Genomic DNA, 25,625 nt, shown 5'->3' with positions numbered 1-25,625 from the left:
CAAAACATTCATCACACATTACATCAGAAATAGAGCATTCATAAGATAGATATCATAAGTAAAACATAAATGATACAAAATTATACAAGAAGGAACATAGTTAGAACATTGATTCATTGATTATGACCCATCGGTTTTGGGTTCGAGTCGCATTCCAGGGACTTGTTACTAAATTTCACCGGTGTTGCTCTCAGTGGTGTTACAGTGGGGAAGTACTTTTGGAAGGTTCTTATCTAAACTTAGATTTTAACTGCAAACAGTTATTCACATTGCCGGCACCCCCAAAGGTTGACTAATTGAAGAGAAGTGTTTCCACATTATCATTTGACAAACAACATTTCTGAATCAGATTTTTATCAACTGCTGCGATGCCGTAGCAGTGCAGTGCAAACATATATACTTGCTAGGCAACACATGCAAAATACTGGAGGAACTCAGCAGGTCAGGCAGCATTTATGGAATTGAAAAACAGTCAATGTCTTAGGCTGAGAACCTTCTTCAAGACCAAAAACGAAGACGGATGATGCCGAAATAAAATGTTCGGGGTTAGGGAAGGAGGTTAGCTAGAAGGTGATAGGTGAAGCCAGGTGGGTCGGATGGATAAACAGGTGGAGAAAAAGGAATCTGACAGGAGAAGAGAGTGGACCATAGGAGAAAGGGAAGGAGGAGGGGATCCGGGGCAAGTGATAGGCAGACGAGAAAAGGTAACAGGTCAGAGTTGGGAATAGAGGAGGATTGAGGGGGATGAAATTTGTTTAACGGAAGGAGAAATCAATATTCATACCATCAAGTTGGAGGATACCCAGACGGAATACAAGGTGTTGTTCGTCTGCCCTGAAGACGGCCTACAAAAATAATTAGTGCAAATCAAAACAGAATAACAACATGGTGTTCATGAGCAGTTCAGGAATCTGATGGTGGGGATCAGGAACTGTTTTTAAATGCTGAATGTACCCCTGTACTTCTTCCCCGATCACGATGCTGAGAAGGGAGCATGTCCTTACCAATGGATGCCACCTTCTTGTGGCCCCACCTCTTGAAAATGCCCTCGATGGTTCGGGATGCGACCCATCAGAATGCTGTCCGCTGTACATAGACTGGAAGTTCTCTCATTTGGTGTTGACTTCCCTTGATCGTACGATGGTATCAGTATTTACAAGTGAAGCTGAATATTCTGGAGCATCAGCTGACCTTTCTTGTGTTCTTGTCTTGGCCACAGGGTCCATCCGGTTCCCCTGGTGCAAGAGGACCTCCTGGGCCCAATGGTGGCACTGTAAGTTTGCCTGTTTCTCCTCATCATCTCTGTACTTAAACAACCAATAACTTTACAAGCAGAGAATCACTTGTTCAGACTGAACTGCAGTTCACTGTGATAAAAGAGACTGGTGTATGGATGTGTGAATTCAAAATCACCTGACACTTTTCCAGTTGTTCCCCTGTTTAATAAGGCCATGGCCAATGTGATTGGGACCTCAACTCTACATTTCCATCAACCCCCATTAATCTGTCACCTGCTTGCTTATCTCCCTATCTCTCTGTAAGCATATTCCAAGTCTCTAGTTGCACTGTGTTATGGAGCAATGACCTGGACATGATTGAATGATTGTAGGGAAGCAGAAACCTAAGATATTCCATTCTTGCTCTGCTGGTGCTTCCCCCACCTCCTTGTCCCCTCCCCACCTATTCCTGCCCATCTCTTCTGTCCCTGCTTACTTCCATAGAACAGGAGAGCAGAGGAACAGGCCCTTTGCCCCACAGTGTGCCAACCGTGATACCAAATTAAACTAATCCGATCTGCATCCATGTGATCCATGTCCCCCCATTCCTTCCTAAATGCCGCTGTTGTATCTGTTTCCACCACCATCCCTAGCAGCACCCACCACTCCCTGTGTACAAAAAATACAGCCAAAAACATCTAATGTAAATTTCTCTGATACTCTCATACTCTCTGATATTTGACATCTCCATTCTGGGAAAAAGACTTTGACTGGCTTCCGTATCTATACCTCTCATAATCTTATCTACCTCTATCAGGTCTCCCCTCAGCCTCCAATGCTCCAAAGGAAATGATCCAAGGCTGTCCAAGTATTTTCTCATCCAGGCAACATCCCAATGAACTTCTTCTGCACCCTCTGCAAAGCCTTCCCTTCCTTCCTGTAATGGGACAACTGAAATGCAACATAATACGCTAAAGGTGGTCTTACCAAAACTTCATTCAGCTGCAACATGTCTTCCTGACTCTGATACTCTGTGCCCTGACTGATGAAAGCCAACACCACTATACACCTTCGTTTTGACCCTGTTAGCGTGTGTTGTCACATTCAGGGAGCTATGGCACTGAACCCTAGATCCCTCTGTGTATCAGTCCTCTTGACAACTAACATTCCCAAAGTGCAAAAGCTCATAGTTGCCTGGATTCAACTCCATCTGCGTTTACTCTGTCCGTATCTGCAACTGACCTGTAGGCCATCTAGCCTGTCGAGCGATAGCATGCACAGAATCGTTGGAGCTCGTTTCACATAATACATCCAGTTTGCATCACTTCATTTACTCACAGTACCAAAATGGTTTTGCACTGAAAAACCAGTCCCAGTAAAAGAAAATCCACGCAACCGCCAAGGAAAATGTATCAAACTTTCTCCAGTGTCGTGTGCTGGCTGGCCAACTGAAGGTTATCTGCTCATTCTCCATGAGATCAGTCTGCATGAGGAATTTTTGACATTTATATCTGTCCTTCCACATTTATTCTCTGAGCATTTCACCATGTTCTTCTGCTACGTTTGTTGTCCGTTTCCATTACCCTTTTTTCTCTGATCCCATGCTCCCTCTAGAAAATAGCTATCCTGTGGCGACCCACTTTCTGCACAGGCGAACCAGCTCACAAATAGCCAGCGCACGGGGGGAGACTTTGGTAATGCACCTCTGATGTCATTTCCACCCGGAGAGGGTGGGCGCTAGGGATTAAATGCCGCGAAGTTTCCTATGCATCTTATTGGCCAATGTGGCAATAAAACAAATCAAATTGGCTAATCAACAAGCCTAATGTATTAAACGGCTGAATTTTTATTTTAAACAGCAAAACGAAGTACTTCCTTGTATAATGTAATTAAAGAAACACTTTTGTTATATATAGATTCACATTTTGAAGAGATCCACAGAAAATAAAATGCCAACAGCATATTGTATTAATAAAATTATGGTTTAATAATAAGCTGGTCTTAAACCAGGATATTACATTTATTTTTAATGTATTTATTTAGAGATTCAGCAAGAATAGGCCCTACCGACTCACCAAGCCACACCGCCCGGCAACCCACAGCTCTATCCCTAGTTTAATCACTGGACTATTTATAATGACCAATCAACCCACTAACTGGTACATCTTTGTCCGTGGAAGAAACTGGACCACCCAGAGGAAACACATGTACACAGGAAGAACATACAACTTTTCTGACAGAGGTTGCCAGAATTGAACTCTGAATTTCGAACCCCCCGAACTGTAACAGCTTTGCGCTAGCTGCGATGCTACCATGACACCCTTACATATATCAGAAAGAGTTCCCAGCGTGGGACATCCCTCCACCACTATCCTTTGTCTTTAATGGCCTAGCTAATCTTGAAACTGATCTACCAAATCACGATGCATCTTAACCTTCTGTATTATCTTACTATAAGGTGTCGTGATATCAGTACTCCCCCGCGCCCCCATTGGTCTTGGTCTTGGTCTTGATCTGGCTATCTGTCTTTGTCTGTCTTATCTCTTTTTGTCTGTCTGTATTCACTGAGCTGAATGAGGGAGAACTAACTTTAGCCGCTGTCTGTGAACTCTCACTACGCTCAACCTTGTTTCAATTCTCATTGAGCAGCTGGGAGGCAACTGACAGACGGAGACCAAGACTTTGAAATCTTTTATTTGCATAATTATTTTCTTTGTTTAATCAACAGATTCTCAGGTCTCCAAGCCCTGAGAGAGTGAGGTAGCAAACAGCAGCTGCTTGGTTGTGCGTGTTTGCACATGAACTGAATGTATTTACTGTGTGAAGTGGCAACGAATATTTTATTCCTCATCATCCTAGTCTGGTGTTGTGCATGCCTGTGAAAGTTAGTCTGCTGATTTCAGCCCAAACCCTTCTCACTCTCCTTTTTCTCATCACTCTAGGGACCTCCCGGCATCCCAGGAGGAGTCGGTTCCCCAGGAGCAGTGGGTGAGAAAGTGAGTGCTGCCTCGATCCCAACATCATGTCTGTCACCTCAGTAGGGAAACTCCCACTGAGACCTATGGAGCATCAAATGAGGGAAGGGTGGCTGGATAAATCCAACACCATGCTGATAGGCAATCTGCATAGTCTCCCAATTTCCAGTTGCTGAGGCACAAAGTTGTAGAGAGAGTTTGAGTAGGCTCAACTTTATTCATAGGAGCATAAGTGAATGAGGGATGACCTTACAGTGATGTATAAAATCCTGAAGGGCAGCCATCAGTCTGGGCATCTTTGGTCACCCAGCTGGAGAAAAGGAGCCCTTGAGCTGGAAAGAGTGCCGGATTAATGAGGATGGTGCTGCGAATTAAGGGACTAAGTTATGGGTGGAGGTTGAACAGCTTGGGACATTTTATTCACTGGAGCCTAAGAGAATGAGTGGTGATCTTACAGAAGGGTATAGATAGGGTAAATGTAAATAGTTTTTTCCCAGGGTTGGAGCATCAAGAACTAGAGAGCACAAGTTTAAAGTGCGTGGTGAGAGATTTAGTTGGAACTTGAGGGGAAAATTCTCCACAAACTGGACTGTTCTTATATGGAATGAGCTGCCAGAGGAAATAGTTGAGGCAGGTACATTAACAGCATTTAGAAGTCACTTGGACAGGTACATGGATAGGAAAGATTTGACACAGCTTCAGAATAGATGGGTGTCCTTTTAGAACCAAGATAAGGAGGAATTTTGTTTAGCCAGAAAGTAGTGAATCTGTGGAATTTATTGTCACACTGGCTGTAGAGGCCAAGTCTTTATGTAAACTTAAGGCAGAGATTAATAGATTCTTGATTGGTCAGGGCATGAAGGGATACTGGGACAAGGTAGGAGACTGGGACTGAAAGGGAAAATGGTTCAGCCATGATGAAATGGCACAGCAGACTCGATGGGCCAAATGGCCTAATTCTGTATCTTATGGTCTTACATAGAGTGATATGGACCAGATGCAGGAATATGGGATCAGCTCAGATGAAAGTCTTGGTCAATGTGGTCAATTTGGGCCAGAGGACCTGTTTCCATGTCCTATGAGACTGCAACTTATGGTGGAGCAAACTGGGGAAAATACCAAAAGATGAGCTTGCTTAAAATGTAGTGAGTGGAAAGGTATGGGGGAGGGAGGAAGTTTGTTAGTGGGAGATGGAAGGTTATTTTAATGCAGTGAGTGGTTATTATCCAGAATACAGTAAGGATGAAGTAGATTTAGTTGTAAAGATTAAAAAAAATGGAATGTCAACTTAAATAGGAAAACTGTCATGATTACTGACCGGAAAGCAAGCTGGAAGGGGAATGCAAAGGGATATGATAGCTTCAGTGAGCTAGCAAGCAGTTAGTGTACAGTGTGGAAAAATGTGTGATTATCCACTTCAGTAGGAAGAGCATGGAAACAGACTATGATTAATTGGTGAGAGTCGATTAACTGCTGATAGTCAGATCTGGTTGTCTTTGTAAAGGAAATACAAATCTGGCATGTTTTGTGGTTGTAGCACGGAGAAATGTATAAAATATGCTGTAAATTGCAAAAAGAAATACATAGTGCAAAAAGAGAACAAAAATAGTGAGGTAGTGTTCATTGTCTGTTCAGAAATCTAATGGCGGAGGAAAGAAAACATTGAGTGTGTGTCTTCGGGTTCCCGTACCTTCTCGCTGATGGCATTAATGAGAAGAGAGCATGTCCTGGGTGGTGTGGGTCCTTAATGTCGGAAACCTTTTGAAAATGTCCCTGACATCAGGGAAGCTAATGCCCAAGATGGAGTAAGCTGCATTAACAATCCTCTGCAGCTTTTTCCAGTCCTCTGCAGTGACCCCTTCATACCAAACAGCAATGCAACCGCAGTTAGAATAGCCTCCACAGTACAGCTGTAGAAATTCCCTAGAGTCTTTGGTGACATCCAAGATCACCTCCAGCCCCTAATGAAATATAGTCACTGGCATGCTCTCTTGGAAATTGCATCAATATTTTGGGCCCAGGATTGGCTCAGTCTGTAAAGCAGACCAATCCTGGGCCAAACACATTGATGCAACATCAAAACTATACAAAATGAAGCAATATGAGAAATAAAGTTAGTGTGATAGTACAACAAATAATGAAGAAGGCAAGTGGGCTATTGGTCTTTATTGCGAAAGAATGAAGTATAAATGTGGGGAGCTCTCATTACAATTGTATGGTGTGTTGGTGTGACCACAGCTGGAGCACAGTCCACCTGTTTGTTTCTCCTGCTTAAAATGTGTTTGTTAATGTAGAGAAAGTTGATTCCTAGGTTGAGGAAAAGTTAAGCAAAGTGGGTCAAGACTCTCTGAATTATAGGAATGAGGTGTTATCCCATTGACATAAATGAGATCCTCAAAGGGTTGTTCAGAATATATAATATTTTCACTGATGCGTAGAGAATCTAGAGCCATGGATTAATCCTCTGGGTAGCAGCTTGGTCAGTTGGGATGGAGATACAGGGAACTCTCTCTTTCAGAAATTTCTCTTCTCCTGTGGATGTTCAGTCATTGAGGACATTCAGATAATGGGGAGTTGAGGTCAGTGATCAAGTCAGATCTGGTCTGTTAAAAGGCAGAAAGAAGTCTTGGATAATGCTCTTTGCCTTTTTGATTAAGAAGGGGATTCAAACTAATAAAAAATACAAGAGACTCTGCAGATGCTGGAAATCTTGAGTAACACTCAAAAAATGCTGGAGGAAGTCAGCAGGTCAGGCAGCATCTATGGAGGGGAATAAGCACAAAACTAGTTAGGTTTTACACTCTCATATTGGGCTAAATATAATTATCTTACACAGAAGATCAAGCAAATAAAATCCATGGAGGAATCATGCAGAAGCAGGGAGGAATAACAAGCTCCAAGAAAGAAATGATTTGGTCACATAATTTAGCCACATAAATTAACTTAACAGTAACATTTCTTTCTTTCGAGTCCTCATACGTAAGCGTAAAAATGTCACAGATGAGTACAAGTGATGCTGTTCAGAAAGTAGCTTCATCAGTCAGCACAGTGTGATCCCATGGGCAGTGTAAGGGACAGGAGGACAACAGGACAAGAATCAAATCTGTTGTCAGAAGGAATGGATTCAAGAAGATAAATAACTGGAGACTATTTTGAGAATTTTATCTGTGAGAAAATGGTGCAAAAGCCGGATTTTAGCTTGGAAAAGGATGGAATTTGGCAGGTTACCACCAAAAATTCAGGACAAATTCATCAACATCTGATTAAGCATATTGGAAGTTTCAGAGAGAGGCAAAGGGCACAGGTGGCTCTGACTACAGGATTGGTCTGGGCTGCAACTGAGTCTAGGTAGAAAGACCAGTTAATAGTGTGGCAAACTGGTGAGTTATCAGACCTAACCTGGCACTGTAACAGTGTTGGAGGCAGAGTTTCTCCACTGTAACAGTGTTGGAGACCGAGTTTCTCCACTGTAACAGTGTTGGGGGGCAGAGTTTCTCTGCTGTAAGAGTTTTGGAGGCAGAGTTTCTCCGCTGTAAGAGTTTTGGGGGCAGAGTTTCTCCACTGTAAGAGTTTTGGAGGCAGAGTTTCTCCACTGTAACAGTGTTGGAAACAAAGTTTCTCCACTGTAAGAGTTTTGGAGGCAGAGTTTCTCCACTGTAACAGTGTTGGGGGCTGAGTTTCTCCACTGTAACAGTGTTGGGGCAGAGTTTCTCCGCTGTAAGAGTGTTGGGGGCAGAGTTTCTCCACTGTAACAGTGTTGGAAACAAAGAAGAAAATGTATTGGTGTTTGAATACACACAGTCACAAACATTCTCATAGCTATTGAGCAAGATTAACTTTGTTACTAGCTGTGAGAAAATTTTTGAGTTCCAGTTTTATCATCCTGAGATTATTTTGGGCAGGTCTCTCTGTTGAAGGCCTCAGGAACTGAACAGGGTGTGAGGATGCCCCAGCAATGTTTGCGACAGGTTTTGAGTATGTCCTCTCACTCCGCCTTCTGGGATCTATTTGCGTCTCTTCTGTGACAAAAACTGCTCCGAGTATGTCCACACTCAAGTAAACTTTGTGTTTCACTGCTTTGACAGGGAGAGAGGGGCGACGCTGGAGACCCAGGTCCACCTGGTGAGCCAGGCATTGCTGTAAGTACCCAACACCACAGAATGATGACAAACAAGATCACTGTGCTATCAGCATCAACTGTTGCATCTCTGTCGTTGAAACTCAAATAGGTCTTCCTTATAAATACCACCCATGGTTTGCATGTTTAAGACTCGCAGAGGGATACCATATTGAAATGAGGTCTTTAGCTCAGCGAGTCCCACCAACCATCAAGCACCCATTTACACAAATGCTACATCAGTGTCATCTTTTGCTCACCCCACATTCCCAACAACTCCCCCCAAGATTCTACCACTTGCCTGCACACTGAGAGCAATTTACAGAGTCCAGCTCTCTTTAAAATAGCATCAGATTTCAATATTCAACCTGAGTCTCTGACCCTGTGAGACTGCAGATCTACCATCTGCTGCCCTGGTATTCATGTGGATGGTCTTTCTTACTTCTGAATAGTCCACGTCAGCGACACCAGCTAACTGGTTCACAAAATGTTGGTTTAATCCAGGGGATGAAGACATTGTTTGCATTTAACGCCTTGCATTATTGTCCTTGGCCTGAGGAGACCAATTAGCACAGTGTTGAGTCTGGAGTCACATACAAGGCAGACCGGATAAGGGGAATTGATTTCCTTCCCTGAGAACAACAGTTGAGAGTGGAGGATTAGTAAAAGGAAACAGAAAATAGACAGAGATTTTTAATCAACACACACAAATTGCTGAAGAAACTCAGCAGGTGAGGCAGCATCGATGGAAGTGAATAAACAGTCAACGGTTTGGGCTGCAACCCTTCATCAGGACTGGAAAGGAAGGGGAAGATGCCAGAATACGAAAGTGGAGTCGGGGAAGGAGGACAGTTGGCAGGTGACAAGTGAAGCCAAAAAGGTGGGGAGGAGGGATGAAGTAAGAAGCTGGGGGGTGATAAGAGAAAAATGCAAAGGGCTGGAGAAGATGAGATCTCTGATAGCATAGGAAAGTGGATAATGGGAGAAAGGGAAGGAGGTGGAGTCTCAGGGAGTGTGATGGGCAGGTGAGGAGAAAAGGTAAGAGAGAGGCCAGAGTGTGGAATTGAAGAAGAGGGAAGGGAAAAATTACCAGAAGTTAGAGAAATCGATGTTCGTGAGGCTACCCCGATGGAATTTGAGACATAGCACCTCTGGTCTAAGAGTAGCCTTACCGTGGCAGATGAGGAGGCCATGAACCAACACGTTTTAACGAAATGTGGAATGGAAATTGAAATGGTTGGCCACCAAGAAATTCTGCTCTTTGCAGATAGAGCTGAGGTGCTTGACAGAGCAGTCGCCCAATCTAAATAATGACATTGTTTATGAAATCATGAAATTATTAATTAAATAATGATTTAAATAACGAAATTAAATTCTGAATAGTTATTTTGGATTTTGTAGAAGATACTAAACAGACCCTAATAATAAGAGATTTTCAAGAGTCTTATAGGGGTGGGAGAAACTGAAAAGTAATGAAGGTAAAGGCCAACTGGTTCCTTGGACCTGATGGCTGTCATCTTGAAGGAAGTGACTACAGAAAGAGAGAATGTGTTGGTTAAGATCTACAAACATTCCGCAGATTCTGGGGAGTTACCAGTGTATTGGGCAATAGTGCCAAACGTACTTTGGCTAAAGTTTAGACCATAAAACCATAAAACACAGGAGTAGAATTAGGCCATTCAGCCCATTAAGTCTGTTCTGCCATTCCATCACAGCTGATTTATTATCCCTATGTTGTTGCTGATATCTGGGCTGGGCAGTAGGTTTTGAAGAAGGCACAGGGATAAGTGAGTTGGCAAGAAATTTGTAGATGGAGCATAAACCCAAGAGATTCTGCAGATGCTGGAAATCCGGAGCAACACACGCAAAATGATGGAGGAACTCAGCAGGTCAGGCACCATCAATGGAGAAGAAGAAACAGTCAACATTTTGGGCAAGTCTCTTCATCAGGGCGCTTCATCGTGACTTCGTGAGTCCTGAGGAAGTGTCTTGGTTTGAAACATTAACTGTTTATTTCCCTCCATAGATGCTGATCTGCTGAGTGTCGCCAGCATTCTGCATGTTGTCCATATGGAGAATAATGTATTTTTTCAATAGCATATTAATTTTATAATCATGTGTTCACTATTAATAAGAATAAATTCTAATGCCAAGACATTTCATTAACTGAATTTTGATTCCCCATCAGCTGAGGTAGGATTTGAGTTGGTATCTCCACATTGGCTCAAGGCTCAGAATTATGAATTGAACTCTGAACCCTTCCTTGGCTCATCCTAAGATATTCATGTGGCCATTGAAGAAAGCGACATCCTTGAGAGGCTGCAAAGAAGGACCATTGCTAGTTCAGTGTAGGATCTTCACATGCAACATGTGTCCTGGATGTGTTTGATGCCAGCTCAGGAACAGCTAAAGGCCTAGAATGGGATTCAGTAGCAACCTCCTTATCTGGAGAGTGGTGAGATGGTGGAACTCCCTTCTACAGAGAGTGATTGTAGCAGACAGTCCAGAAGGCTTTAAGAGAAGGTGCAACATTCGTCTAAAGAGTATAGTGAACTGTGCCCATAAATTTGGAAGGAAGATAGGAGATGATCAAGTAGAGCACAAATGCTAGCATGGATTGGATGGGCCAAATGGTATATTTCTCTGGCTCCCATATCATCAATTGTTGGTTCTCCAGTTCAGATGTCTTCTCTTTACTCTAAAATTATCCACCAGACCAACTGGTGTGTAAGAGACAACAGAAATGTTTCCTGACCCCACCCTCCTCTCCAAGCCAATTTCAAAGCCCTGGGCAGAGTTTCACCAACAACAATGTCCTTCAGCAGGCTTTGATATTCTGCATAAGAATGTAGTCAAACAGAACATTCTGAAACCAGTTTTCATCTTGTCTTTCTCTCCACTCTCAGGGTATAAAAGGTGAACTCGGTGAGAAAGGTGATACAGGCCGTCCAGGAGCAGCAGGACCTGCAGGGGATAAAGGTCCTCCAGGTGAAGATGGAACCAAGGGCAACATAGTAAGTTGTTCAGCTCTCATCTTCTGCTGTGATTTTGCCACTTCGGTGAAGGTTCTGAACAAGTGATTGGTCAATGATAGACAATCCAGGCCTGAGCTTCTGTTTGATGCATAGTGGAGCTTCTGTGGGAAGAGAACAGGAACTGTATTGTTGATTGGTGCAGATGGAGCCAATGAGAGTCCAGGCCAGGAGTCCATTGCTGATTGGCCAAAGTGGAGCCATGTTGCATGCAAGATGCTGGAGGAACTCAGAGGGTCAACTGGCATCTATGGAAAGAGATACTCAGTTGATGTTGGACTTGAGACACTTCATTTGTATTGGAAGCAGAAGGGGAAATGGCTAGCAAATGATGGAGGAGTAAAAGTAGTCAGTTGATAGTGGTTGGTGGGGAGGGGTGATGGTAAGTAGATGGGGAAGTGGGAATAATGCCGGAAATGTGAGCTGATAGGAGGTGATGATAAAGGGTGGAAGGTGATGGAATCTGGTAGGAGAGGAAGTGGAGCATGGAATTAAGGAAGGGAGATGGCGAGGGCAGAAGGGAACAGTGGGGTGGGGGTAGCATGGAGCCAGCGAAGAGTGTGTGGGTGATTGGGAGAGGGAGTGAATGGGTGGGGGAAGAAATGGGGTGATGGGGGCTGAGTGTAAGATGATCTGGGTAGGTCGGGAAGAAAAGAAAAAGGGACAGAGGGGGAACAGTTTACTAGAGGTTAGAGAATTTATGGAGGGATCTGAATGAAAGAACATTATTAAAATCCAACTGTTCCTGGTCTGGGAACCAATGAGGATTAGTGATTGCAGGGTCAGGACTTTGTTCAAGCAATCTGAAACAGCAGAATTATTTAGATCATTACAATATAAAATTACCTGTCCTAAAAGGCAGTGGAGAAACAACTGATTCTATATAGATGTATCTTCTTTGTTTTATAATAGAAAGACTAATCAATAACCATCAGGTTATTAATCAACAACCTTCAAGGTGCTCACTTGTTGTTCTGCATTCTCCATTCCTTCTGTTCTACAGGGTCCTGCTGGTTTCCCAGGTGATTCAGGTCCCTCAGGCGAACCCGGTGTACCGGTAAGTGTTAATTTCCTTAGTGTCTGGGTGAGCTGGTGTGGATGGTGGAAGCTACTGTAGACTTTTCATTAGCAGACAATCACTCACCCACAGTGGCTTGCTCTGCAGTCTGAGTCATCAATTGATTTCCAACAAGTGGAAGTCCTGAAACAAAATTTCCTTGAACTTCGCTGCAAGGCACAGAATGACAGGTTGAACTCTGGGCCCTCGGTGACATTTGTTATTTCTTGCAATCTCTCTGTTTTTGCAAGCTTCAGGATTGTTTATTGTCAGTCTTCAGTATACAAGAGTAAAGGAAAAGGAAATGATTGTTAGTCTGGATCCAATAAAACATAAAATAAACACAGTAAACATAAAAATGCAATAAAAAGAACAAAAAATACAATATAAGTATAATACAATATAAATATAAAACCAATTCTATAAAACGATGTACATTTATCTATTGTACACATAGACTGATTGTACGTATATGAAGTGTTGATAAGTGATGTGTATGTATTTGAGGTGGGACGTGGTGGGATGGGTTAATGGATTAAGATGTTGTTCAGCTTGACAGCTTGGGGGATGTAACTGTTTCAGAGTCTAGTCATCCTAGCAGGGATATTTTGTAGCCTCTTCCCTGATGAGAGTGAGACGAACAATCCATAAACAGGTTGGGTGGGATCCTTCATGATATTGCTAGTCTTTTTCCAACACCTTTGTGTATAAACTGTATGCCCTACACATGTATAACACCACAGTTTGCACAGGATATTGCCTGATTATTTTCACATGTACCAAAGTACAGTAAAGTACTTTTGTTTGTGTGCCTTCTAGACTGATCATTCAATTCACTGGCACATCAGGTAAAAATAACAGTAACAGAATATAGAACATAGTATTACTGTCACATCAAGTGTGCAGTACAGGTAGAACAGTAGGCATACTTCCACACATAACTGTAAACTGAACACCTGTACCCTCTGATCTCATACCTCTGTAGCCTCTAATATAACACCTATATAATCTTTGATTTCACACCTCTTATGTCTCTGATCTTGCACCTCTGTAGCCTCTGATCTCACACCTCTGTAGCCTCTGATCACACACCTCTGTAGCCTCTGATCACACACCTCTGTAATCTCTGATCTCACACCTCTGTAGCCTCTGATCACACACCTCTGTAATCTCTGATCACACACCTCTGTAGCCTCTGATCTCACACCTCTGTAGTTTCTGATCACATACCCCTATAATCTCTGATTTCACACCTCTGTAATCTCTGATCTCGCACCTCTGCAGCCTGTGATCTCACACCTCGGATCTCTGCTCTCACACCTCTAGTTTCTGATCTCACACCTCTGTAATGTCTGATCTCACACCTCTGTAATGTCTGATCTCACACCTGTGTAGCCTCTAATCTCGCACCTCTGTAATTTCTGATCACACCCCTGTAATCTCTGATCCCACACCTCTGTAATCTCTGATCTCACACCTCTATAGCCTCTGATCACACACCTCTGTAGTTTTTGATCTCACACCTCTGTAATGTCTGATCTCACACCTCTGTAATCTCTGATCTCACACCTCTGTAGCCTCTGATCTCATACCTCTGTAGCCTCTGATCACACACCTCTGTAGCCTCTGATCACACACCTCTGTAGCCTCTGATCACACACCTCTGTAATCTCTGATCTCACACCTCTGTAATCTCTGATCTCACACCTCTGTAGCCTCTGATCTCATACCGCTGTAGCCTCTGATCTCATACCTCTGTAGTTTCTGATCACACACCCCTGTAGTTTCTGATCACACACCCCTGTAGTTTCTGATCTCATACCCCTGTAGTTTCTGATCACACACTCCTGTAGTTTCTGATCTCACACCCCTGTAGTTTCTGATCACACACCCCTGTAGTTTCTGATCACACACCCCTGTAGTTTCTGATCACACACCCCTGTAGTTTCTGATCACACACCCCTGTAGCCTCTGATCTCACACCCCTGTAGTTTCTGATCACACACCCCTGTAGTTTCTGATCACACACCCCTGTAGTTTCTGATCACACACCCCTGTAGTTTCTGATCACACACCCCTGTATTTTCTGATCACACACCCCTGTATTTTCTGATCACACACCCCTGTAGTTTCTGATCTCACACCTCTGTAATCTCTGATCTCACACCTCTGTAGCCTCTGATCTCATACCGCTGTAGCCTCTGATCTCATACCTCTGTAGCCTCTGATCACACACCTCTGTAATCTCTGATCTCACACCCCTGTAGTTTCTGATCACACACCCCTGTAGTTTCTGATCACACACCCCTGTAGTTTCTGATCTCATACCCCTGTAGTTTCTGATCACACACCTCTGTAGCCTCTGATCTCACACCTCTGTAGCCTCTGATCACACACCCCTGTAGTTTCTGATCACACACCCCTGTAGTTTCTGATCACACACCCCTGTAGTTTCTGATCACACACCCCTGTAGTTTCTGATCTCACACCTCTGCCGTCTCTAATCACACAGCCCTGTCAGACCATCATTTTATGACTAATGCATCAGAAACTAGAGTGTTGTGCAACCCTCTTTCAATATAAGTGACATTTCATCTGGTGTTGCCTATTGGAATCAGTGGATTCAGTGGTTAGTTTACATAAGTCATGGGCTCTTGCACATTGCCTTATGACACAGAAATAGTCTATTTGGCCTATGGAGCCTATGCCAGCTCTATTTTTTTTCACAAACACAAAGATCTGTAGATGCTGCAAATTCAAAGCAACACACATGAAATGCTGAAGAACTCAGCAGGTCAGGCAGCATCTACGGAAAAGAGTACAGTCAACGTTTCAGACCGAGACGCTTCATCTAATTTTATCCCTTGCCTACTCTCCATATACTTCCATCAACTCGCTTGTGATTTCACCTCTCATCTGTGAATGATGGGTACATCACGGAGGACAGTCAACATTATTAACTTTACATGGAGAACAACACGATCATATATTGGAGACCATGGGTGGGATTGAGGTCTCGGAGTCTAGGGTCAGGCTATGCACTGAGGCTTAGAGCCCAGCTGAGATCATGGTTCAGATTCCAGCTAAATGACTCCGTCTGTGAATCTGTCTCGGGACATGATGGTTATGATGGAACATGAAACTGAGAACACGGGGGACAACAGATGCTGGAATCTGGAGGGGAAGGCAAGCTGCTGGAGGAGAGTCAGCATGTCGAGCATCATCTATTGGAATCGGCTTATTATTGTTACAAGTACCAAAACACAGTGGAAAGTTTATCTTCTTGTGGCTAAACATAACAATGCAGAATAAAGTGTAAAAGTTGCCCAAACAGTGCAAGATCATAACAAGGTAGATTGTGAGGCCAAGAGGACATCTTATCATATAAAAGGTCATTCAGGAGATTGATAACAGTGTGATTGAAGCTGTCCTTAAGCCTGACTGAGACTTACTTACCTTCTCCCTGATGGAAGAGGGAAGAGATAATCTCCGGGGTGGGTGAGGTGGTGGTCTATGATTATCCTTTACCGAGGCAGCGATAAATATAGTGAGAGTCCAGGGAGGGGAGGGTGGTTTTTGTGATTTGCTGAACTATGTCAGCAACTCTCTACAGTTTCTTACAGTCCTGTGTAAAGCAGTCGAAGACCATTGCAACCCCACCAGACAGAATGCTTTCTATGGTGCATTGATAAAAATTGGTAACAGTCGACGGGACATGCCATATTTCTTTACCATCCTGAGGAAATAGATGGACAGTTCTGAGAGAGATAGACAGTCAAAGTTTCAGATTGAACTGAAAGACAGAGGGGAGGTAACAGCCTTCCTCTCCAGGATACACACATCACCCGCCAGCTTTTGCTCCGTTTCTTCCTTTCTCCTCCTCCTATTAGCTATCTGCCTAGGTCTTTCATTCCAGATGAAATGACTGAATGTCAGTGTCACACTTGGATTTTTATGGTCATTTGCCTGAGGTGAGGTTTGAACTCACATCTTTCTCTCCCAAGACTGAGAAAACTGTGGCTGAAGCCAGCGGTCTAGGTGTGAGTTGGGTTTGGCTTGAACTGAAATAGATTTGGGTTTTTCTTGTCATGTACCAAGGTACAGCAAAAAAAATATAGTTGTACACCACTTCTTCAAATCATTTAATACACAAGTGCATCAAGCCAGTAATAAAGGAAAGGGAATGCAGAAAGTGGTTTTACAGTTCCGGAGAAAGTGCAGCGCAGATGGACAAATAAAGTGCAAGAGCCTCAGTGAGGTGGATTGGGAGATCAAGAGTTCATCTTGTACCATAAAAGAGGTCCATTGAAGATCTCGATAGACCAATAGATGTTCCCCATGAGTATGGTGGTGCATATTCTCAAGCTTTTGTATGTTCTGCCCATTGGAAGAAGTGTGAAGAGAACTGACTGAGTCAAGTCAAGTCAAGTCAAGTCACTTTTTATTGTTCCGACCATAACTGCTGGTACAGTACATAGTAAAAATGAGACAACGTTTTTCAGGACCATGGTGTTACATGACACAGTGCAAAAACTACGTAAAAAAAACAACACAGAAGAAAATGGCACTAGACTACAGACCTACCCAGGACTGCATAAAGTGCACAAAACAGTGGGAAAAGTTCTTTGTTAAGTTGTTTGTTTCCCTGAGCCAGCAGGAAGTATGGACAGAGTCAGCAGAGGGGAGGTTGCTTTGCATGACGGACTGGGCTCAGGTTGTGTTTCTGTGCTGCATCTGCAAAAAATTAGTGACAGTCATCAAGAACATGCCAAATTTTAAGCCCAGGTCTTTCACAACGTAGTCTGCAAAGGGCATAAATCCACAATGGTAAGTTCTGAGCAGTATTGATGGGAACTTCAAGAACCTACCACCATCCGCCCTCCCCACCACCCATTATAAATCATTGGAATAGAGAGCTCTTTGGGCCGTAGAGACTCTTCAACATAATATTAATGCATTATATGGAATTACATCGAAGCGATGGAACAAGTAATGATTCTTTATCACTGGTGCATAACTTGAGCAGGTATTGATCTTGACCACAGAGAAGGTTGCATGTAAGGCCAACATCTGCTCAAGGTGTTCGGAACAGGGAAAACCACTCCCACCACACAATGTTATTCCATCCAGTGCACCAAGGTTGATCAGCACCTAACCCTCTAGGACCGCCCTCCCTACGAATATGATCATCTGCTCAGAATCACAGAGTGTTTAGCTACAGTGGAGGCCATTCACCTCATTATGTCTGCTGCCTCATAGAAAGGCCATTTGGGTTCATGTCGCTGCCCAGGGTCTTTTTTTTAAAATAAAATATTTATCCAATTCCACTTTGAAATGGTTCTCAGTATTTATTCATTCATTCATTCATTCATTTATGTATGTATGTATGCATGTTTTGCATTTGCAGGATTTGTCTTTGGCACATTGGTTGTTTGTCAGTCTTTGTAGTTCTTCATCAATTCTCATGTATTTCTTTAATCTGTTCTGAAAGCCTGAAACAAAATGAATCTCAAGTTAGTATACAGTGATATATACATTCTTTGATAATAAATTTACTTTGAACTTTGAAAGTTTGTGTCTTATCTTCTGCTACCAAATACACAATCCACTGTTCCACACCAAGCAAGGAGGCAAGTCTTCTCTCTGGTTGTTCTGACACATTTCTGGTTTTATTTCAGGGTGTGGATGGTGCACCTGGGGAGAAGGGCAGCATTGGAGATCCTGGTCTGCCGGTAAGATTTTATTATCAAATTTAGTCTCTGCTTCCATTGAGAAATGCCTCAAGTATTTCATTGTTATTAACTCCCAGCGTTGGGTTTAAATTGTCTCATCTCAAATGTAACACTTCACATTTCTCAGTTGAAAATTCCATCTGCTAGTGACCTTCCCACTCCACCAGTCAGCCTCTGTCTCTGAACTATCATCCAGTCTCCTAACTGGTGTTTGCTGGGGTTCACCAGGTTATCTTCACATATTGTTGTACAGAGTCCTATACTGACACAACAGTTTTGCACTTTGCCTTGCAACCAGTGAATAATCTTTAACATGTTACACTATTGGAAAGAGTGCAAGAGGATCCCAGCAAATCTTGTCCTTACCATCTCCAACCTCCCAATCAAATGGTTTAAAGAGCAAGAAGAGGCTAAGGCTACAGAAATACTTTGCTTTATCAAACAATTGCAAGTACTCTAAACATGTTCTTGTGAGTATAAATCGATTTTATGTTTCACTGTTTACAGGGTCCAATCGGGGCATCAGGTGAACCAGGACCCCCTGGCCCGCCTGGAAGACGAGTAAGTATTTATCCATAAATTTCATGTTTCTTTATCAATAGTCGTGGTGATCCAGGAGTTTTGCTTTGCAGTGCAAAGATAAGTGTTCAAATTCAACCAAAATGGATATGGAGGACGACCAGGAATTCTTAATGAAAATTAGGCCCAGTACCAGTGGCCATAAATTGAAGGATTGTTGTAAAACCCCATCTGGTTCACTAATTCCATTCAGTGAAGAAAGTAGTCTGTCTTCAACTGATCTAGTTTATAAGACAATAAGGTGTAGAAGCAGAATTAAACCATGCAGCTCATCAAGTCTGCTCCACCATTCCATCATGGCTGAATATTATCGTTTTCAACCATGCCTTCTTCCCATAACCTTTGATGCCCTTACTAATCATGAATCTATTAACCTCTGCTTTAAATATACCCAATGACTTGGCCTCCACAGCCTTCTGTGGCAATGAATTCCATAGATTCACCACCTCCTGGCTAAAGAAATTCCTCCTCTTCTCTATTCCAAAAGAGTATCCCTGTATTCTGTGGCTGTGCCCTGTGATCCTAGACATCCCCACAATAGGAAAACTCCTTTTCAGATCCACTCGCATTAACCCTTCCCCCAAATGTGACTCTAGACCCAGGGAAATATGGTTAACTCTAGATTGTCTTTTTTAGATGGTCTGGAATAATAATTGGTGTGTTAAGATTGCAGCTTCATCTTCTCAAAGTGTGGCTGCAATGGATGTTTAATGGCGGCCTTTCTGTCAATGCCAACATTGTGAATGAAGAATGAAGACAAATGGCCAAAACCACTTTACAAACAATCAAAATAGGAACCATCAATCACACGTCCCATGTGGTTAGGCCATTTTTTCGGGACGAAAGGCAAGATGAGGGATGGCATAATGAAAGATCAAAGAAATAGGGAGTCAGACCAGATGAGGAAGACAGTCATCTCCAGAGTGAGGGAGAAAGTAATGAGAAGTCTAGTGAAGCAGGGGAAGATGTCACCACTCCTGAGCCATAAGTCAGTAAAGACCAGAGGCCAAGGTCAATTCGATTGTCCATACTCAGGATCCAGTTGACAAGCATTAGAGCCAGGGTTGAAATATAGAAAAGGTGATCATAAGCAGTCCACTTACAGAGTCCAAGCATGAAGTAGTGTAGGAGTGAAGAAAGGATCCAGGCTGTATCTCCATCCGAAGTGGAGGCTGGGAGAAGTGAGGAGGAACACCGTGGAATATCTGGGACTTCAGCCTGTGCGAGATCCGCATTGGATATTGCAGAGGTTGGAAAAGTGGGAATGGCAGTAGGTGGGGCAACAAGGTAGGATTATCCAAGACTAGAAATACTGGGACTGCACAGTAATGCAATGTGATTGTTTCAGTCAGTACCCACTCAGCACTGTTTCCCAATACCAGGGTAATTGTCCTGTATTTATCCCTTACAGGGGTTTGCAATAGAGCTCTTGTGGAAGATACTGGATAATTTTTCTTAGAAAACAGGCTAGATTGAAAAAAGAAGTTTATGATAAGTTGCATTGCCACTATCTGTTTAAGTAAAGCTTAAACCCATTATCATTTGCAATGCAATTCAGGGTTTAATATTCACACATTCTGCAAGTTTGAACATTAATAAAAAAATCATCACTGGGCCATTCTATTATGCAGAGTTTCTGACCTTTGCAAGAGGAGATGGTGTGACAAAGGAATTCATTTTGTGCTGTATAATTATGCTGCTGAGGTGTATTAGCAGCAGGAGCTGTTCGTGCCATGTGACTCCAGGCTCTGCAATCTGTCTCGTATCATTATTTGTTTTTTTTTTAAATGCCTGTTTAAATTCTCTCTTCCAGGGTCCTCCTGGGCCATCAGGTCCCGCAGGTCGAGAGGGCCAGAAGGGCTCAAAGGTAAGGCTTTTAATACAGTTATGTTTTATAGTAAATATGTTTAGAGTCCAAAGCATTGTGACATTTCTATATTTATGTATGATGTAGAAGGTTTTTTTCAGTCCATGGAGTCTATATTCAAAAATGCTCTTGTGTGTGTGGTTATTTGAGTGACTGTCACCTTCCTGTCAGTTTGAACCGGTCTGGCCATTCTCCTCTGACCTCTCTCATTAACCTCACTCACAGAACTGCTGATCACTGGATTTTTTTTTCTGTTTTTCACACTATTCTCTGTAAACTCTAGAGACTGTGGTGAATAAAAATCCCAGGAGGTCAGCAGTTTCTAAGATACTCAAACCAATAATCTGGCACCAATAATCATGCCACTCTCAAAGTCACTTAGGTCACATTTCTTCCCCAGTCTGATGTTTGTTCTGAACAACACCTAAACCCCTTGACAATGTCTCCATGCTTTTACACACTGAGTTGCTGCCACATGATTGGCTAATTATATATTTGCCTTAACAAGCAGCTGTACCTAATAAAGTGGCCACTGACTACATGGATCTCTATAGTGCAAAAAGAGAGCAAAATTACTGAGGTAGTGTTCATTGGTCATTGTCTGTTCAAGAAATCTGACAGCAGAGGGGAAAAAGTTGAGAATGTCTTCAGGCTCCTGCAGATCCTCTCTGATAGAGCAGTGAGAAGTGGGTGTGCCATGGGTGGAGGGTGGAGAAGCTGCTATTGTTGCATAATAGATACAGATGGGCAATGGAATACATTTATAGATTTGATGAGAACAAGTGTTGATCAAAGTTGGAGGGGCAAATCATGATTTGTCTGTTTTCAGCTAAAAATTAAGAACTGAAATGCACAGATAATCTCCTCACCACATTCCCATCAACTTCCCCAGATTCTACCACCCACCTACATAGTAGAAGCAGCTTGTCATGGTCAATTAACCTACAAAGCATACATCTTTCCATATGGAGGTAAATGGCGGAAGCTCATAAGGTCACAGGAAGAGAGTGCATACTCCACATAGTCAGCACCTAAGGTCAAGATCGAACCAGAATCTCCTGAGTTGTGAGGCAGTGGCTGTATTACCTGTGTCACTATGCTGGAGGGAGGGGTGGCGATTGGGGGTATGGTGCTACCATGCAATGGGCACATGCTGGACCATGAAGGATGCTTTTCTGAATTACACGTCTGTGACCAGAGGTGGACTGTGAGGATCAGTGCCAGAACCCTTGTGGTCTGCGATATATATTAATTATTTGGTTATGAATGTTGGAGAAATGATGAGCAAGTTAGCAGATGACACAAAAATTAGTAGTGTTGGTGGATAATAAGGAGGCTTGTCAAAGGTCACAGCAGGATAAAGGTCAGACAGCAAGTCGGGAAGAGCATGGGTGGATGGAATTTATTTCAAATAAGTCTGCAAGTGCGAGGTGGTGTGATTTGAAAAGTCAAAAAGAGTTTGACATACACAATAAATTTTAGGGCACAAAGGAATGCTGGTGAACAGAGGAACCTTCAAGTTCAAGTCTATAGTTTCATGAAAGCGGTAGTGCAGGTGGATCAGGTGGTGAAGAAGGTATATGGAATGCTTGCCCTCATAGTCAGGGCATACAGCGTAAAAATTTGAGAGGTTAGGTTGCTAATTTAGAAGACACTAGTTAGGCCATACTTGTGCAATTCTGATCACTGCATGATAGGAATGATATGGTTGCTAAGGATAGGATGCAGAGGAGGTACTCCAGAATGTTGCCTGTGTTAGAGGACGTTGGATAGAAGTGTTTGTTTACCACGGAGCTGAGGGGTAACCTGATTGAAGTATGTAAGATGGTAAGAGACATGGTTAAGATAGATGGACAGAATCATTTTCTCAAGGTAGAAACATCAAAAGTTTAGAGGGCATAGGTTTGAAGTGAGAGGAAAGAGTTCTAAAGGGACCTGAGGTGAAAGCTTTTTATGCAGAGAGCAGTTGATAACTGGAAGGTGCTGCCAGGGGAGGCAGTGGAATCAAGGAGTTCAAATAGGAAAAGCATAGAAGAATATGGTTCTAATCAGCAAGTGGGAACAGTGAACGCAAGATGAGCAGGAAGTTCAGTGGAGATTTACAATTATGATCCCGGGAATGAAAGGATTAAAGTGTGAAGAGCACTTGATAGCTCTGGACTTGTACTCACTGGAGCTCAGAAGAATGAAGGGGGATCTCATTGAAACCTATTACATATTGAAAGGCCGAGATAGAATGGATGTGCGGAGGATGTTTCCTGTAGTGGGAGAGACTAGGACCAGAGGGCACAGCCTCAGAATACAAGGACGTCTCTTTAGAACAGTGATGAATTGGAATTTCTGTAGACAGAGGGTGATAAATCTGTGGAATTTATTGCCACAGAAGGCTGTGGAGGCCATGTCATTGGGTAAAGTTTAATGAAGTTCTTGATTAGTAAGGGTGCCAAAGGTTACAGGAAGAAGAAAGGAGATTGGTGTTGAGAGGAATGGAGCAGACTTGATGGGCCAAATGGCCTAATTCTGTTCCTGTGTCTTATGATCTTATAGGAAGGCCAGCATGGGGAGGAGGGAGAACCAATATCTGTGCTGCTTGACTCAATGACTCTACGTGCCCTTGGAGTGTGTCAGATAATAAATGCAAGCTCTTCCTTATGAGAGGTGTTTGCTAGAGGAATTGTTTTCTTCAGTAGGAACACACTAGCCAATCCTAATCTGTACCAATATCTACTTAAAGCTTCCAACAGCACCTCCTGTACAGCTGTAGGGTTTGCAACACCTGCCCTCTTCTGAAGCAGTACTGTACTTATTATATCATACTAATCCCCGCTTCTCTTGGGGTGGCATATTAGTGTAATACTTTATAGTGCCAGTGACCTGGGTTCAATTCCCAACGCTGTCTGTAAGGAGTTAACACATTCTGTCCATGACCATGTGGGTTTCCTCCAGGTGCTCCAGCTTCCTCCCGCGTCCCAAAGTCGTACAGGTTAGTACATTAATTGGTCACTTGACAGCTGTGTTGTGGCACAGCATCCATGCTGAAGTCAGTGCTGCCCCCCAGTGTTCACTCAGCAAAAGACAAGCTGGGTTGTGTTCAGCTGCAGACTGCTGTAACATTCGTGGACTCAGGGACGTGAACTATATTTATTTGTGTGACTTATTTCACTGCTGTCTTAGATGTGTCATATATGCCTTGTGCTGTGTGTGTGGGCTGGTACAGTGTTTTTCAACTTGGCCTCTGAGTAACACCGTTTTGTTTGGTGGTTTTCATGTATGGTCGAATGACAATTAAACAATCTTGAACTTGGGTATGTTTTAGCAGTACAGGCTCATTGGGCTGGATGTGCCTGTTACCATGCTGTTTCTCTAAATAAAAAATAAAACAGAACCGTGTGCCCTCCTCCACAATGAGGATACCAAGCACCAATTGAGGTGAAACACCTCTGTTTGCAGATCAACGTTTCTCATCGTGACTTATAGAGTCTCACATCAAAGGCTTTCTGCTGTTACAATTCCAAATCCTACCCTCTGAGATGGAAATAAGAAAATGCTGGAAAAAATCTCAGCAGGTCAGGCAGCATCTGTGGAGAGAGAAACAGTTAATGTTTTGGGTTTGCGTACCTTCATTGGAACTGGTCACTAGGGACTACCCATGAACAAAATCAGTTTTTCCCTTAAGCGGAGGGGGGGTTTGATGGTGGTAGTTGATGGGGGTTTGATGGCACTGACTAAAGCTAGTGGTAGTAATAATACCATCTTCTTCAGATCTACCATGATGGAACTGAGAGATTCCATTTAACATAAAAAGAGGTTATCCAGTTGCTTACCTGAAGGAGATTGTCCTTGGGGTAAAGAACTAGTGCACTGGTAGTCTGTGCAATGATATAATTGGAAAAGGGATTCCTGTATCAACATTAAATGTAGTGAGAAGTTTAGTTTATTTTAGGATTTCTCTACCAATGTTCTGTTTACATCACATTTAGGTGTTTGTGATTTACCTGAGACATGTGAAGTGTACTGAGATCCATGTCCCTCCAACCATCTGTACTACAAATAATCTCACTGAAACTCACCAGGAGATCAGAAGCATGGACAAACCTGCTAAAGCCAATTCTGGATTTTCTAATCAACTGAGTCTCTGGAGGAATATTTCAGATTGTCTGTACTATAACATTTAAAACTGCATTTATTTTTAAGACATTTGCCTTTGACATTTGCACCCATTCAAATTTCAGTCTTCTCCTATATTTTTGCTGACAGAACCTGCATTTAGAGTTTGTCCTTTGTTGCCCTTGAGAAGTTTGTGGTTGTCCTGCTCTCCAGAACCACTGTGGTCCTTGTGGTGAAGGTGCTCCCGCAGTGCTGAAAATGTAGAGTAAACACATCTTGAGCAGCACGTACACAAAATGCTGGAGGAACTCAGCAAGTCAGGCAGCATTGATGCAGGGGAATAAACAGTAACTGCCAGAGGGTTGTAGACCCAGCCAGCTCCATCATGGGCACTAGCCTTCCCACCACCAAGGTTATCTTTCCAAAGCAGTGCCTCGAGAAAGCAACGTCCATCATTTGGACCCTCATCATCTTCTCATTACCACTATTAGAGAAGAGATAAAGGGGCCTGAAGACCCTAACTTCATGTTTCAAGAACAGCTTCTTCCCCTCCACCATCAGTGTCCATGAACTCTACCACACTATTCCTCCTTAGTACTATTTATCAATTCTTTTATTTAGCTTATATTTTTATGCCTTCCACTGCACTGCTGCCACAAAAACTACAAATTTCATGGCTTGCATCAGTGATTGTAACTCTGATATATTCCAGTTCACAATGATGTGCAATTGAGGGGTCTCTCTGGGCCTGCTGCCTTTGCCCTTCTAGATGGCAGCTGCTGCCAGAGTAGCTCAGTGAATAACTAAAACTTTGTAAATGATACACACTGCAGCGTTGACAGTGAGACTAAATGGTGCTTGGGATACGAGTCAAACAGACTGCTTGGCCTGAATCATGTTGCGCTGCCTGAGAACTGTTGGAACTGCACCCGTTCACTTGGA

The 25,625-nt window shown here is 42.9% G+C and overlaps 1 protein-coding gene across 2 annotated transcripts in view; it reads left to right on the top strand.

The window, feature by feature from the left end:
• The window catches only part of LOC140740297 (uncharacterized), a 406,935-nt gene that overhangs the window by 326,447 nt on the left and 54,863 nt on the right, over positions 1-25,625 (top strand). For both annotated transcript variants that reach the window (XM_073069447.1, XM_073069446.1), the window contains 8 exons: positions 1,220-1,273; positions 4,160-4,213; positions 8,278-8,331; positions 11,216-11,323; positions 12,345-12,398; positions 18,077-18,130; positions 18,638-18,691; positions 20,523-20,576. In XM_073069447.1, coding sequence (XP_072925548.1) covers positions 1,220-1,273; positions 4,160-4,213; positions 8,278-8,331; positions 11,216-11,323; positions 12,345-12,398; positions 18,077-18,130; positions 18,638-18,691; positions 20,523-20,576 — 486 coding nt within the window. The remainder of the gene's footprint in view (positions 1-1,219; positions 1,274-4,159; positions 4,214-8,277; positions 8,332-11,215; positions 11,324-12,344; positions 12,399-18,076; positions 18,131-18,637; positions 18,692-20,522; positions 20,577-25,625) is intronic.

The sequence above is a fragment of the Hemitrygon akajei genome, chromosome 16 (assembly GCF_048418815.1).
Source record: "Hemitrygon akajei chromosome 16, sHemAka1.3, whole genome shotgun sequence".
Taxonomy (NCBI): Eukaryota; Metazoa; Chordata; class Chondrichthyes; order Myliobatiformes; family Dasyatidae; genus Hemitrygon; species Hemitrygon akajei.
This window is presented reverse-complemented; position numbering and strand designations above follow the sequence as displayed.